The 16,482-nt window shown below is 32.0% G+C and overlaps 1 protein-coding gene across 1 annotated transcript; it reads left to right on the top strand.

Annotated features, from left to right (window-relative positions):
- Positions 2,181-4,281, top strand: LOC105166070 (aldehyde oxidase GLOX). The gene has a single exon (XM_011085290.2). It carries the CDS (start codon positions 2,257-2,259, stop codon positions 3,907-3,909), a length of 1,653 nt encoding a protein of 550 aa, XP_011083592.1. The 5' UTR covers positions 2,181-2,256; the 3' UTR covers positions 3,910-4,281.

The following is a 16,482-nucleotide window of genomic DNA, read 5'->3' as shown; positions in this document are numbered from 1 at the left end:
AAGAATAGATTATATAAAAGACAGGGATAGTTTGTATAAATAATCATAAATCAGGGGGTAAAAATATAAACATTCCTTAAATTTAATACACAAATATTCTATATTCTTTGCAAAGTTATGAGAACATTCCTGAAATCGTAATTGTAATTTACCTCTTCACTCCTCAAGAACAAAAAATTACAGAAAAGTTACAGCGACACAACATGAGAGAGCGTAGTTGTAATTTTGCAAAAGAACAAAGAGTACTTATGCAATTAGATGTAATTCCAATGGATATCAATATAATTCATTCTTGTTCTTCTTTTTTTTTTTTTTTTAAATTATAAAAAAGGAAAATGAACTTTATATTGTAAACACTACAAAGAGAATGGATTATTCCTTACATGCTGCATCATAAATGACCACGACATAAAAATTATAGTAAATTAGTATTTTCTACCACAATCAATAAAATTAATGTAAAAACTTAAGTACTGACCATGATTAATCAAAATATGTTATGGTTTTACTTATAACCGAAATATTTGCCATGATTCTTAACAATGACTAATATTTTTGATTTCTCATACAGAAGGGAACGACTAATTACGTATTGCTGCTGAGCAGACATGGTTAATTGGTATATATTTTTCATAATTCTTTAATTTACATTATGGTAATTAATTATAATAAAAAACTATATTATCTTAGTATAAACTCAAATAAATAATATTATTGAATAATTAGGAAAAACAACTGTTGTTGTCTGTGCTAATCAATTAATTAGTGGTAGGTCAAAAACATTTAGAGCCATAGTATAAGGTATAATAGCAGACTCATTCATGGGCACCTGACCATAATTTTTGTGGTCAGACTCTGCAATAAATGTCAATAAACCCTTATTTGAACGATACAGTGGAGACCTCACAATTAAAAGGTTGTGAGTTCGAGTGTTGCGGATGTGGGTATATAATATATTTTTGTATAGTAATGTCTTGTTTCTTTGTTTACTTTAAATATTTTAGTTAATTTAAAATATTGATTTATTGAGTTCGTTTTTTAATTTGAATTTGGTGAATAATATAGCCTTGAATCGAGTCTTATTTTAAAAAAAAATTGCAATAAATTGATTTTACACCGTTACAGTACTTATGATTATGACCTTTAATTCTTTCTCAAATTGGAAACATTGCAAATGACTGCTATTCAGCTTCTATATATAACCTCCCTTCGCACTTATTCAAAAACGAAACCTCAATTTTGACTTTTCATAACGGAACGTTGACTAAGGTATAATTTAGATAATTTAATGTCAGAATAGTCTCTTCTATTTATTAGGGATAAGGGTAAATTACAATGGACTATTTGAGGTTTGTTGCATATATTTTCTCATTGTTTGAAAAATTATAAATATCCTAACAAATACCCTTTGTGATAACTCATTGAAAAGGGATATTTATTAGAATGTTTGTAGTTTTTAAATAACAAAAAGGTATTTATAATTAAGATAAATTTCATAAGAGTCCCTTGTAATTTACTCTGAAATAAAATTTATACATTGATGAAAACGAAAAATTATGACTTTAATTTGTCCCATAATTAAGTATAAGGGCCAGCAATTTTAGTCATATACTAAAAAGGGAAGGAGAGCACATGACCAATGTATTTGGGTGTACTTTTTCAATTATTTTAGTCAATTTCGATTATTTATCTTTAATGTTTGCAAATATTTTAAAATTAAAAAAAAATACTAAAATGAATTCGTAAAATTGTCACCTTCATATTTAAGTACTAAAATTACAATTTTCGCCATTGGAGAGGACCTTATTCCCATTCATAATCAATTCAAATATGTAATTACAAATTAATGTTAGTTTCTATTCTACTTTATAGATATATGTCACACGTGTATAATAAAATTTAGATTTTTTAAAAAATAATACTACAAAAAAGTAAATATATAAAATATGTAATGTTTTGATATAATATTAGATTTGAGGCACAACCTCAAAGACGATGGTTATGGCTTCCATGTTGCCCACCACCATACACACAATATCCATAAAATCTCCAAAATACCAAAATATAATGAAAATAGGGAAATTATTTTTTCAACAGAAAACACAAATTACAAAAAACGCCAAAAATTTAATTTCCACGCGTTTTACTTGCGTGTGGAGGTCGCCCATTATAGCTCTCTGCATCCCAACCTCAACAATTTAAAGCAGCCCCCAATCGACCTTGCTACCATTTCACCACTGATCTCCCACCCCGAACATGGCTCACACACTCGTTCTTTCCACCGTCCTCCGCCGTCATCTCCTCCTCCTCCTACTTCTCTTCCTGACACACCGGAATATTCTAACACGCGCCGCCGATGGCAGGTGGGATTTGCTCCTATCCAACATCGGCATATCAGCAATGCACATGCAGCTCCTCCACACCGACCGCGTTGTCATGTTTGATCGCACAGATTTCGGCCCCTCCAACATATCCTTACCAGACGGGAAATGCCGTAGGGACCCTAACGACACGGTGTTGCCGGTCGACTGTACAGCGCACTCGGTGGAGTACGATGTAGCTTCGAACTCCATCCGCCCACTCATGGTGCTCACCGACGTCTGGTGCTCCTCCGGCGCCGTCATGCCGGATGGAACTCTGGTCCAAACGGGAGGGTTCAATGATGGAGACCACGCCATCAGAATTTACGAACCATGCAGGAATAGCACTTGCGACTGGCGAGAAATCAGCCGTGGGCTCACACAGAGACGTTGGTACGCCACCAATCACATTCTGCCGGACGGAAGGCAGATTGTTGTCGGTGGACGGCGGCAGTTCAATTATGAGTTCTACCCGAAGACGTCATCGGCTGATGGGTCGTATAATCTGCCGTTTCTTGTTCAGACCAATGATCCGAGGATAGAGAACAACTTATACCCGTTTGTTTTTCTGAATGGGGATGGAAATCTATTCATTTTCGCCAACAATCGAGCTATATTGTTCAATTACTTAAACGGGTCGGTGGTCAGAACGTACCCGACGATGCCGGGTGGGGATCCACGGAGTTACCCGAGCACGGGCTCTGCAGTTTTGCTTCCACTGAAGAACAATGCTGAAACTGAAGTTCTGGTGTGTGGTGGAGCGCCAAAAGGTGCTTATGTTAGAGCGAATAATGGTGATTTTGTGGGGGCCCTCAACACATGCGGGAGGATCCGAATAAACGACTTGAATCCTCAGTGGGTCATGGAGACAATGCCCATGGGTCGGGTCATGAGTGACATGTTGTTGCTACCAAATGGTGAAGTCTTGATAATCAACGGGGCAGGCTCGGGCACTGCTGGATGGGAATTGGGTCGGAGCCCAGTTCTGGCTCCGGTCATCTACAGACCCGACAACCCGATAGGATCAAGATTCGAGGTGCAGAATCCGAGTTCCACACCTCGTATGTACCACTCGACAGCAGTGTTACTTCGTGACGGTCGGGTTCTTGTAGGCGGGAGCAATCCTCATACTTACTACAACTTCACAGGAGTTCTATTCCCGACAGATTTAACTCTACAAGCATTTTCTCCACGGTATTTGGATCCGAAACTCTCGTACCTCCGACCCAAGATTATTTCACCCGTTTCACAATCTGAAATCAGGTACGGGCAACAACTACCGATTCGGTTCACGATTCCTCCGGGTAGGCTAAATAGCACATCTGTCATGGTAACGATGGTTGCCCCATCATTTAATACCCACTCATTTTCGATGAACCAAAGGCTATTGGTTCTCAGCCACGGGGACGTGACAGCAGTGGGAAAATCCACATACCAAGTTCGGGTCGGGACACCCGGGTCGGGCAATCTTGCACCAGCAGGATACTACCTTGTCTTTGTGGTTCATCAAGATATTCCAAGTGAGGGTATTTGGGTCCAGATCCGGTGAATGATTTGGATTTTGACCTACATGTGTTTTGCTTTAGGTCTTTTGTAGATATCACATGATTCGTATACAAAGGATTGATATTATACATAAGAATATTATCGGAAAATACTAATTTAGATCAGGTTTGGTCGGCGCTAAACTAATTATATAGTAAATGTAATATACTAGTTATGTGATTGCTATATAGTTTAAGGTAAATAATCAATCACATACTAAGTATATCACATTTACTGTATGATTGATTTAACTCGACCAGTCTGCTTTGGACAAGATTTTTCTCAAGCATTACATATATTTTAATTTTTTACCTATCAATTATTATAATATAAAAATTGCAGAGGTAGGGAATAAAGGATTTGTCTTTACGTTGTCCTGAATCAAGTTGTAAGAATTATTTTTTTCTAATTACAAGTGTTTCCCGATTTTGTATTGAACATCTGCTCAGAAAATTCGGTTTTCTAATTTAAATTTTGTTGCATTCTTTTATTTTAATTAAAATATACATAAGTACAAAAATTACATCATTAATTTCATTTAAGGATAGATTTGAAATAAAATATGTAACAAGATTTAAAATTAAAAATTTAATTCGTTTAATGCCCGAAAACAAAAATTAAGGTTTGAAACTGAAATCGAAATAAATGTAGTAATACGGCTTTAATGTAAGAATTCATTATTAATGTTTTATTAGGTTTAATTATTTAAAACATCAAATTTACGTAAATATTTTAATGTTTTTTGTTTTGGACTGGTCAATTGCGAGATGTATAAAATTTTTGACACACTTGGCCACACGTACCAATAAATTATTTGGAGTTTTTCTATCTTTTTTCCTTATTTATACATTTGGCTCACTCAGCTCGTATTTTTATTCATACAGTTCACATCAGGATACTGTACTTTATTGTGTGTGTGTATATATATTTATATATATTATAAAATTTATGTTATATGTATATTTCAAAAATATTTTATATATGTAACATGCACAAGTGAAATAATCAGCTTTCTTATATATATATATATAAATATTCTGTTTTCTGTTATAAAAGAATATTTTGTTTAAGATATATAAGCCACACCAGAGGAAATATGACTTTTTACTATGATTAATTATCATAATTATAAATAAAAAGTCGTTGCGGATACTTAATTACAATACATTTCATATAAATTTTACAGCCATGATGTAATAAGAATTAAAAAGGAGATCGCAAAGGGCACCTGGCGAAAGGATATTTGAAAGCAGATCGCGGCTATGAAAGCAGCTTGTAAGAGTGAAATGAAGTATAAGTCAAATGGCCCACGTATATATATAGGCGGTGGATCATGAAAAGATGTGGCAAAGCGGATGGCATGATGCAGAGGACTCTGACAAATCCAATGGTTGAAAATAAATGACTGTTCAAATTCTCGTAGTATACATTCATACACTAAGAAGAATTGAGGGAGTAATGATGGGGGATTAAGAGAACAACCATGTAAAAAGTCGAAATGCCCTCGAGATAAACCAATATTACAAGAATACCAGGAGAATCCAAGATCCGCAGGTCAGAATATCGGGTTGGGTCGCGACTTGGATCCACAACCCGACCCGGAGAAGTCGCTTACTTTGACAGTTGGGGTCGGGTCCGAATCACGAACCAGGTCCACAATCCGACCCTGAAGATCCGCACTTGTAGACCATTGATTTATATGACGTCAATGGGCTAGAACGACAACACGTGGTAGAATATGAGTGGACCTCTCAAGCATGTAAGTGGACCCACCTAGGCACTACAATACTCTATGTATGGTTCATTTATAGTAAGACGTTTTATTGCACCCATAACTCACTTTAGATTACTTCAATCGCATTTCTATTATCTATCCAATCTCGAATACATTATTAACTTAAGTATTAGAGGGTTTTAGATGAGGACCACCCAGCGAGTCTAATGATCTGCTCTCTTTTCTCAGGTCCACTACCATTTAGAGGATGTGAGTTGACTAACCACCTACAACCCAAATCAAATAAATAAATAAATAAATAATGTAGGTAATGATGTGATGAAACTATTATTTATTTGTATTCAGGGTATAATAGTGTTAAAATTAGCATATTTGAGATGGCAAGGTGGTGTAGCAACTTTTATATGTTCGGAAACGCGATATCTTGTTTTTGAGATATAAAAAAGCTATTTACCAAGCGCGGCGTCGGGGATGCTCAACTTTATCTCTTGATCTTGACAACTGCTTCCTACCCATTTTTGTTTTCAGAATTAGGGTAAAAGAAATATTGGTATTTTTTAGGGGTTTCATGTAATTTATCCTCAATCATATTGTAAATGAGAAAATTACCACCTTTAAAAAAATTAGTAATTTGTTCTTGGATTTTTTAAAATAAACCAATTTACCCCTTATCTAGGGGGTAAATTGCTTAATTTTAAAAAATATAGAGGAGCAAATTGCTAATTCTTTTATAAAAAATAATTTGCACATTTACAATATCACAGGGGCTAAATTATATTTTTTTCTATTTTTTGGTGTACACAATTTTATGCAACTTTCTTTTATTTCTTTCTACACACTTAAAAGGCCACATTATTCTGCATTTTTTTACAAAATAAATCTTTAATTTTGCATCTAAATGTTACATACAAATAATTGCAAAAAAAAAAAAAAAAGTAAATTATAAATGCTCAACTAAAGTTTGACATAATTACAAATACTCCATCTTTGTTCGAGAAATTACTTATAACTTCTCATTTTAATAACGGTCTAACAGTTAGATCAATCTGTTAGTCCCTGTTAGACTTTCATTAATTTTTTATGGTAAATTGACCAAAATATCATTGTATATTTTCTTTTTCTGAAGTTTTTTATGGACTAAGTGATACTTTTGTTTTATAATTTTTTCCATCCATCTAGTCTATTTTTTCTTTTTTTTTAATAAAAAAAAAGTAAGGGTAAAGTTGATAATTCTATACCTCCATCCAAAGATTATATAATTTCATAAAACATCAGGGAGTATATAAATTTTTTTCTCAAACAACTAGTGGGTATTTGTAATTATGCCAAATTTCAGTGGAGCTTATTGTAATTTTCAAAAAGAAAAGACGGATAAAACAATGAATTCAATAGGCGAGATCAGTTTTTACATATATCTAAGTACCAACGTATGGCCTAATTTGTATTATAAGTGTATTATATATATTTATATATATGTGTGTGTGTGTGTAAGCCCCACCTATACTTAAACGGGGGATTTGGCTGACCTTCTACCCATTTATAAATAATTTTTTTACCAAGTTTTTGTTGAAAAATAAATAAAAACACAATTTAGGACATTTTACTTTATCTTTCTCCGTCTCTCAGTAACATAATAAACATTCTAAATATTTTCAACAAAATAAATAAATATATTTATCTTTATATTTCTCTCCATTAAAATTTGTGGGTAGTTTAAGTGCCATAATTAGTGTGAGTGACAAATTGCAGGTAAGTTGGTCAGGTCATTTTCCTAAGCCAGTTGTAATCTAAAAGGCAGACTTCAGTTTCAGACACGAGAAACAGTCGTCTTCGATCACATTGATTCCGACATGTTCAATAAAATGGCCCCCTCAACTTCTTCCAACAATCAAGAATTTCCATTTCCCAGGAACAAGCCTTGTAGTTTACTTTTGTCTTTGTTGACGAAATTCTCGTGTATTTAAAATTACAGATTCTGACTTCTTAATATAAAGTTTTTTTTTTTATATTTTTTTTTCAAATGGTAATTATATAATTATATTATTGTATTAATAAATTAAACTCGCATAAAATGAGATAAATACTCGTATATTCGTAAAACTTGAAATTATGAACTCGAACTTGTTCATACTTCATGAGACCTCAATCTTAACTATGAAGTTATAACATTCATGGGTATATTTATTTGGATAAATTTAAATATAGAGAATTTATAAAATTTTTAGTCCTAAATTTTAATTATACCAAATTATTGTTAGATCAATTTCAGATCATCGACGACCTCGACCCTCGACGCGAATCAAACGTGCTCTGCTGATGTTCACGGATGGTTGGTTACTTTTGGTTTTGTACAATGTAACTAGTTGTAAGTTGAACGGCTTACCATGATGAAAAGGCGCGGGAGAGATCTCGTGTGTGGATTTGTCCAAATCCAATGAAAAGAAACACAGACATTAACGAGATTCTTTATGTGGTTATGAATGTTTGTGTGTGTGTTGTTTTTGTTTGTTTCTTATTTGGCTGAAATTATGGTGATAGAATTTTTCCAAAAAATAGAAAAAATTCTTGTTCGGATCAAATTTGGCTAAATTAAATCTATCACACAGTAAGTGTATCGCATTTGCAATATAATTAATTGGTCATTTTTTCTAAACTGTACACTAATTCCACGACAAGTATATTACACTTGCCGTATGAGTGGTTCAAGTTTGGCCGAACTGAGTCCAAATAAACTAGAATTTTTAAGAAATAGTTATGATTCAAATCAAATATTTTTATTGATTAATGAAAGAAAATATGTTTTTTTTTTTAGAAATTGATTACAATCATAACATGGTCTCAATCACTGACAATTATAACAATTAATATACTAATTATCAATATCAAATATCTTAATATTTAATCAATAACTACTATTAAAGCAGAATAACTACTATTATCGTTATATTAGATTAATATTTGAATTTGAATATAATTGACGCTCTTTTAACGGAATCGAACAAAAAATGAATAAAGGGACGTTGTTTGTATCTACTTTTGTTTGATTTATATATGTTGTCTACGTGCATGCAAATTAATAATAACGGGCATATTCTATGTTATAAGTTTGTTACACATATTTTTGCAGCTGTCGATTTGGATTTGATTGCTGACATATATATAAGATAATTAATGTTGTTGATGTCTATGTCGCGGGTGTTTTATGCCTACGCTTCCATCTTTTTTTGTTTTCCCTTCATCGCAATTTTTTAATTAATTTTGTCCACATCAAAAGATTAATTCTTTTGTCACTTATATATATAAGCACGAGTGCTTACTAACTTGGAATTATTATTTATGTAATTTTTTTAATTTGAACGATAATTAAATTATTATATTAAGATATTAATTAATAATTAATTCATCCATAAATTACTAGAAATATTTAATATAATTACAATAGGCACTCTTAAAATTTTTCATAATTATGAATACTCCCTTCGCTTGTTGTCAATTATCAATGGTGTTTGATGTTTAATGGAATTGTATAATCCTTAAATAGGGACTTGAAATTGTCAATTTTGATCATACTATTTTTTTTTTTTTTTGAAAAGTTAAATTTTTGTCTAAAGACAATAGACGAGGTGGATGGAAAAAGTTATAAAAATTGTAGAAAACTATTTGCTTAGTCCAAAAAAACTTAAATAATTTTTAAAAATAAGTAATACTATAATTTATATTTTAATCCGTTCACCACAAAAAATAGATGGAATGAGACTAACAAATTGAGATAGTTGCTGGAGGGCTATTAAAGTCAGAGGACTATTGGTAACTTTTCAAACAATAAGGGAGTATTTGTAGTTATGTCAAATTTCAGGAGAGTTCGTTGTAACTTTACACAATATTAAATGATTCTTCTTTAATAACAATTTAAAATTTTCAATTAGATGATCATTTAACATGGCATAGAAATCAGACCTAATAAGAAATTTTGAATTCGAATTTCTGTCCACTTATTTACCATAAAAGAGTCTCGTATTTATCACATCGTCTGCATTCAAGGGAATATATTAGAAATATTAAATAAAAACAAAACACTACTCACATGAAACGATGTATTAAATATTAAATATTTTTTAACAATTTAATTTTTAAATGAGATGATGTTTCATATATTTAAGTTATTACAACATCAGTCATATTTGGCACGATGAAAAGCTTTTTCGTGTTTTTTTTTTTTAATTTATTTGTTTATTGGATGAATTGGATGGGATGAGTGGGTATTTATCTCACTGTAATGAATTTATTGTAATTTGTGTCATCGTTCTTAATTATAGTGATGGCAGATGGATTGATTGAATATTAATATATAATTTAATTTATTAAATTATTAATATAATTATTTAATTAGCGCTTAAAAAAATACAATGTACTTGACTTTAAAATCTTCCAAAATAAGAAAGAAATAAACAAGGAGGAATAAGGCATTTGATATCAATAAAATCAAATAAATCAAAACTTTGTCTTAAAAAAATAAAATAAAGGCTTAACTTTTTGTTAAACAAAAATGTTTAGTTACAACTAGGTTTTCTGAAATTTGACATTATTACAAATACCTTAATTGTTTGAAAATTATCAATACCATCTGGAGACCTGAAACTATTAACTTTTTTCTTATCATATTTTTTTCTTTTTCAAAAAATAAAAAATATAGGGACAAAGTGGATGGAAAAATTAAAAAAATTATAAAACTAATTACCCACTTAGCCGCAAACAAATTTTAAAGACAAGCTAAATTATAATGCACAGCCCACAAGAATATTTTGATCATTTCGCCTAAAAAATGAATGAAAACCTAACAAAAACTAACGTATTGTGTTAGTTGTTGGAAGAACAACAGTCAAAATTGAGAGAATGTCGTTAATTTTTTAAACAATAAAAAAATATTTATAATTGATCAAATTTTAAAAAAATGGTTATTTATGAAAACAAATAAACAAATAAAGGTGGAGGTGAAAATCACGACAGGATTGAGGAGAGTAAAGTGGAGGGATTGAGAAGTCACAACTCACGGGTCGTAGCTAAGTTAAAAACCTTTCACGGGTCTGCTGCTGCTTCAGATCAGATCTCCTCTCTCATACCAATCACCAAATTAGACCATATTTTTCAATAATTTTTGGTTGTCAATTTGGGATATTATTCTTCCCAAGTTCCCATAAGATAATCACTAATTTATATTAGCCTTTCACATGATGGAGGGTCCACCTTTTTTGTTCTTTCTCCCTTTCTTTTTCTTTTTTTTTTTTTAAATTTAATTATGATCGAAACCTCATAAATTTAACTTTTCTTTTTAAATAAAATCAATAAATTAATTTTTTTTTAATAAATAAGTCGATTACAATCACCAATATAAAATATCACTGTGTAATAATTACCACCAACAATGACAATTATATACAATTCGTATATATTAGATAATTATATATAGTCAACACCTACTATTAAAGTGGAAACATCCTATAGGTTGGTAATGTTCGTACTCACAACCTTAGAGTCTCAACTATGTCAATTAAGCTAGGACTCATTAGCTTGTAAAATTAAGTATGTCAACTGCAAGTTTCTATAATCACGGGACTATTGGGATTGACTGCACCGGTTTGTTGAGACAGACTGAATCGGTATTGTCGGATAAGGATAACCATATCCAATAAAATAAAAAGCATCAGAATCAGGAGACTTAAGTTTTCTCAGGTGCTTGAACATTGTCTGGGCTAGAAGCATGATCAGATGTACTAAGGATAGGTAGTGGACTCTCAATTTCTTGAAACTGATGAACATCACATTTGCAAGCAGCAACGATCAAGCCCAACGGCAGAAAATATCATGGACAGTGAGCGTCGAGAAGCCACTGTACGTAGTTACTCCAACAGAGCATTCTATGACTTAGTAACTAAATAAGGATGAAATGAAGTTGGCAATGTGTGTCTCCCTTCCGCCAATTCAATAGCTGCTTAAATAGCCAACTTTGGAGGTGAACACATTTGACAGCATTTGCTATGTTATAAATGGTGATTAATTGATCTTGACTACTATTTTTGACATCTTTACATTCATTAGTTCATACCTATATTAAGTGTGTTTTCTTTTAAAAAAAAATCAAACAAATCCTGTGATATTACAAAAAAATAAATTACTTCGTATAAAGAAATAGACAATTTACCCACCTGTGTTTTTTAAAATGCATCAATTTATCCCCTTGTATTTTCTAAAACGAATCAATTTATCTTCGTATAAAATGAGCAAATTATCCCGTATAAAAAAAATATTAGCAATTTACCCACCCGTGTTTTTTAAAATATTTCAATTTATCCCTCTGTATTTTTTAAAATATATCAATTTATCCCCCTATGTTATCAATACTAATCTATACTAATACATATATATATATATATATTTCTATACTTACAAATGATGAAAAAATTTTAATTTTTTATCATATAAGGATAATTTGTTGATTTGCAATATCACATGGGCTATAAATTGCATTAAGTCCAATAATCAGAAAGCCTGAATCAGCGTTCATCTTACTTTGTCACATTTACCTCATTCATTGAATATTGACAAAACACCCTCCGACGATTCATGTATACCATGATTATATCAAAACTAATTTTCTTGACAACCACATATATACATATATGCATGGTAAAAATTCGAGCACAAAAAACAATGAGCTAATAACTATATCATTTTACTACTTCTACATCAGCAGATTAATTGAGTATTCAAAAAAAATTTAGCCCAAATTAGATCTAATCAAATATGAGCTAATTAAATGACAATTATAATATCACGTACAGACAGTGCGACTTTCCATAGGGATTGCATGTACATGGGATTGTATGTATGTATGAAATGTATTGTAATAAGAGATGTTATATCAATTTGAGAAGCCATTTTATTTTGTTAAAACTAATGTTTGCAGTTTAAGAGCTATGGGCTTAATTTGAGTTGGATTTAGGTAACTTAGAGCTTTGTGGGCCAAAACCTGACTACTTTTCTCCTTGTCCGAGACGCATGGGTTCATGACACTTTTCTCACACACTCACTTGCGCTTTTTTAAGTCCTTGTAATAATAATATATTGACTAAATTGCCAATATAACCATCAATTTTTAGAGAAAAACATGGAAAGAGAAGAACACAATTATATTTTCATAATTATAAGGGTAGTTTAGTCCAATTAAATAATTTGATCTGGAATAAGTGAATTTTAAATTAATCAAGGATAAATATTAATTTTTATTCAATTTGTTGTTAATATCAGCAAATTCAGATAATTTTGACTAATGCGTGTCTTATTTGTTTGACGGAAGCATACATCAGGGATCGTAAATGTAATTTTTTCAAACCATAAGAGCTCTACGTGTAATTACACCAAACTTTAGGGTAGGAGAATGTAACTATCCCTTAATATTTTAGGTAGTTCACCATAAAAATTGGGTGAAAACCTAATGTAGGCTAATGGTGTGGGCTCATCGTTAAACGGATATTAAAATCAATGAAGTATTTGTAATTTTTCAAATAAGACGAAAATATTTATAATTTTACCAAATCTAAGGAAGAATGGTCATAATTTACTAAAAAGGAAAAAAAAAATTGTAACAGAAGAACAACACCATAGAGTTTATGAGTTGAGCATGCACATTCAGCGGCGAAGCCAGAACTTTTGCTTGACCCTGTCAAAATTTTATAATTATTGCAAATTCATTCAAAAAATTAAATTATTATAATTTATCATTACAAGTTTAATACATATTATGAGAATTAATACAACTAATTCTTATCAATATTACTCCGAGAGCTAGGGGCAAATTGAAAAATCAAAATAATCATAAATTTCATAAATATTTTTTTTTTATATCTAAACTTGTTTATTTATTATGAAATATTTAGATAAAATAAAAAAAATTAAAAATCTTGGGAAGAATTACAATCTGATGTTGAAAAAATCACAAGATGAAACAAACTTTTCTTGTACAAGAGAAATTGTGATTTTCTTTTCCTCATACAACAGCTGCTCGCGTTTTGATGAGGAAGATTAGATGACAATTTATATTTTCTTGTACAAACATGGGCTTGGGCTACAATAAATTTGATATATTTTCTTGTACAAACATGGGCTTGGGCTACAATAAATTTGATTTGATTTTTCTCCTCATGTACTTCCGCTTTTTACCTCTTAATTTATTTTTTTGTGCTTACATTAACTAAGGGCTAAAAACCAACAAAAATTGATGGGTTTAAAGAAAAAAAAAAGAGTTCAAGGGCTTAACTTAGGGTAAGCTATGTCAAATAAGCCCAATTTACATGTGTATGTTTATATATATATAAAAAGAAGAAAAACTAATGAACATGTAGTCCAAAAGGTAGCCCAAGGCCAAGCCCTGTGGGCCTTGCTTGGGCTTGCTCCTGTGCGCATTTAGATTGTTGAGATACATAAATATTGAAAAAAGTATAAAGATTTTTGAGGCACATAAATACTGAAAAGAGTATTACGGTTTTTGAGACACATAAATATTGAAAAGAGCATATTCTACACATTTATCAAATGTGTTATTCATGTAGATTTATTTGAGACATAGTTCTATGGGTGTAATTTATATAATCCCCAATTATTAAAGTTCTATGAAATAACACTTTATTGTCTCCATCAGGATGTTCATGTGGAAGTGAAATGACTATTTGTTGTCACCATTAGGACGTGGAATGAATATTTTGTTGTCTGCATTAGGTTGCTCCTGTGGAAGTGGAATCACAAATTTGTTGTCTCCATTAGGTTGCTCTTGTGGAAGTGGAATCACAAATTTGTTGTCTCCTTTAGGTCGCTCCTGTGGAAGTGGAATCACAAGTTTGTTGTCTCCAATAGGTCGCTCCTGTGGAAGTGGAATCACAAATTTGTTGTCTCCATTACGTTGCCCCTGTGAAAGTGGAATGACAAATTTGTTGTCTCCATTAGGTTGCTGCTGTGGAAGTGGAATGACAAATTTGTTGTCTCCATTAAGTTGCTGCTGTGGAAGTGGAATCACAAATTTGGTATCTCTATTCGGTTGCTGCTGTGAAAGTGGAATGACAAATTTGTTATCTTCATTAGGTCGTTCCTGTGGAAGTGGAATCACAAATTGGTTGTCTCCATTACGTTGCCCCTGTGGAAGTGGAATGATAAATTTGTTGTCTCCATTAGGTTGTTGCTGTGGAAGTGGAATCACAAATTTGTTGTCTCCTTTAGGTCGCTCCTGTGGAAGTGGAATCACAAGTTTGTTGTCTCCAATAGGTCGCTCCTGTGGAAGTGGAATCACAAATTTGGTATCTCCATTCGGTTGCTGCTGTGAAAGTGGAATCACAAATTTGTTGTCTTCATTAGGTCGCTCCTGTGGAAGTGGAATGACAAATTTTTTGTCTCCATTAGGTCGCTCCTGTGGAAGTGGAATCACAAATTGGTTGTCTCCATTACGTTGCCCCTGTGGAAGTGGAATGACAAATTTGTTGTGTCCATTAGGTTGCTGCTGTGGAAGTGGAATCACAAATTTGTTGTCTCCATTAGGTTGTTGCTGTGAAAGTGAAATCACAAATTTGTTGTCTCCATTAGGTTGTTCCTGTGGAAGTGGAATGACAAATTTGGTGTCTCCATTAGGTTGCTCCTGTGGAAGTGGAATGACAAATTTGTTGTCTCCATTAGGTCGCTCCTGTGGAAGTGGAATCACAAATTTGTTGTCTTCATTACGTTGCCCCTGTGGAAGTGGAATGACAAATTTGGTGTCTCCATTAGGTTGCTCCTGTGGAAGTGGAATCACAAATTTGTTGTCTCCATTAGGTTGCTCCTGTGGAAGTGGAATCACAAATTTGTTGTCTTTATTAAAACCCTCAAGTGCATCAAAATGACGAGCATCACATCTATTAGCAACAATAATCAAACCCAACAGAAAAAACAAAGTTGACGAAGATATCTGAGAAGCCATTACTATAGTTGAAGCAAAAATGAAGTTGCCAATGTTGTGTCTTCCAGCACCAATTGAAGTGCTTCTTAAATAGCCAATTACTGGGGGTGACAACATACAGATTAGTTTGATTGAATACTCGAGATTTGTTGTGTGATTTAGTAGGTGGTAGGTAGAGATTGATAGCATTTCTAAGGTATAAATGGTAATTATTTGGTACAACAAATAGGGAGAATAGGACTTTTATCTTTCCTGCTATATATTTACATGGACTCCGTTTATTTTTCTATATGAGTTATTTGAATGACATGATAACAATAAAAATACTTTGTAGTAATTATAATATGTTTATTTAGACTGTTTGAGTTTATTAACTTAACCTTCCTATTTACAATAATTAGTACCGATACCGGGGTTCTTAGATTGGCAACGAGGCTCTATATTAATGCATTGGAAACACGTGTATTATTTTACTTATACATCCCAATAATAAAAAATAAACGAAGCCTTCATGACTTAATATTGTAATAATTCTCGCGGCCCTTACAGTATTGGGAGTTTATGCTTAGTGGAGAGTGCATATTGAAATTATACCTATATATCTTTCTTCTTCTCGCAACCCACTTGGAGGATTTGGAGAAAATTAATTCAGAGTATCAATAAATTAAATCAATACACATGTCCAAACGAGACAAAGAAACAACATATTGAAGTAAACATATGTTCATATATGTGAGCCTTGAACTCACAATTGTTTTTATTAAGAGGCCTCATCACCTGCTTATGTATAACTCATCAAATAGCTTTTGGGATTTAAGATTACGTAGAGCAGGTTTTAGATCTGATGTATATATATATATATATAT

Source organism: Sesamum indicum, linkage group LG7 (genome assembly GCF_000512975.1).
Source record: "Sesamum indicum cultivar Zhongzhi No. 13 linkage group LG7, S_indicum_v1.0, whole genome shotgun sequence".
Classification (NCBI taxonomy): domain Eukaryota; kingdom Viridiplantae; phylum Streptophyta; class Magnoliopsida; order Lamiales; family Pedaliaceae; genus Sesamum; species Sesamum indicum.
The sequence above is the reverse complement of the archived record's forward strand: the minus strand, read 5'-3'. Positions and strand labels throughout refer to the sequence as shown.

Coding starts and splice junctions, on each gene's coding strand:
- LOC105166070 (XM_011085290.2), top strand. CDS start 2,257: ATGGCTCACACACTCGTTCTTTCCACCGTCCTCCGCCGTCATCTCCTC.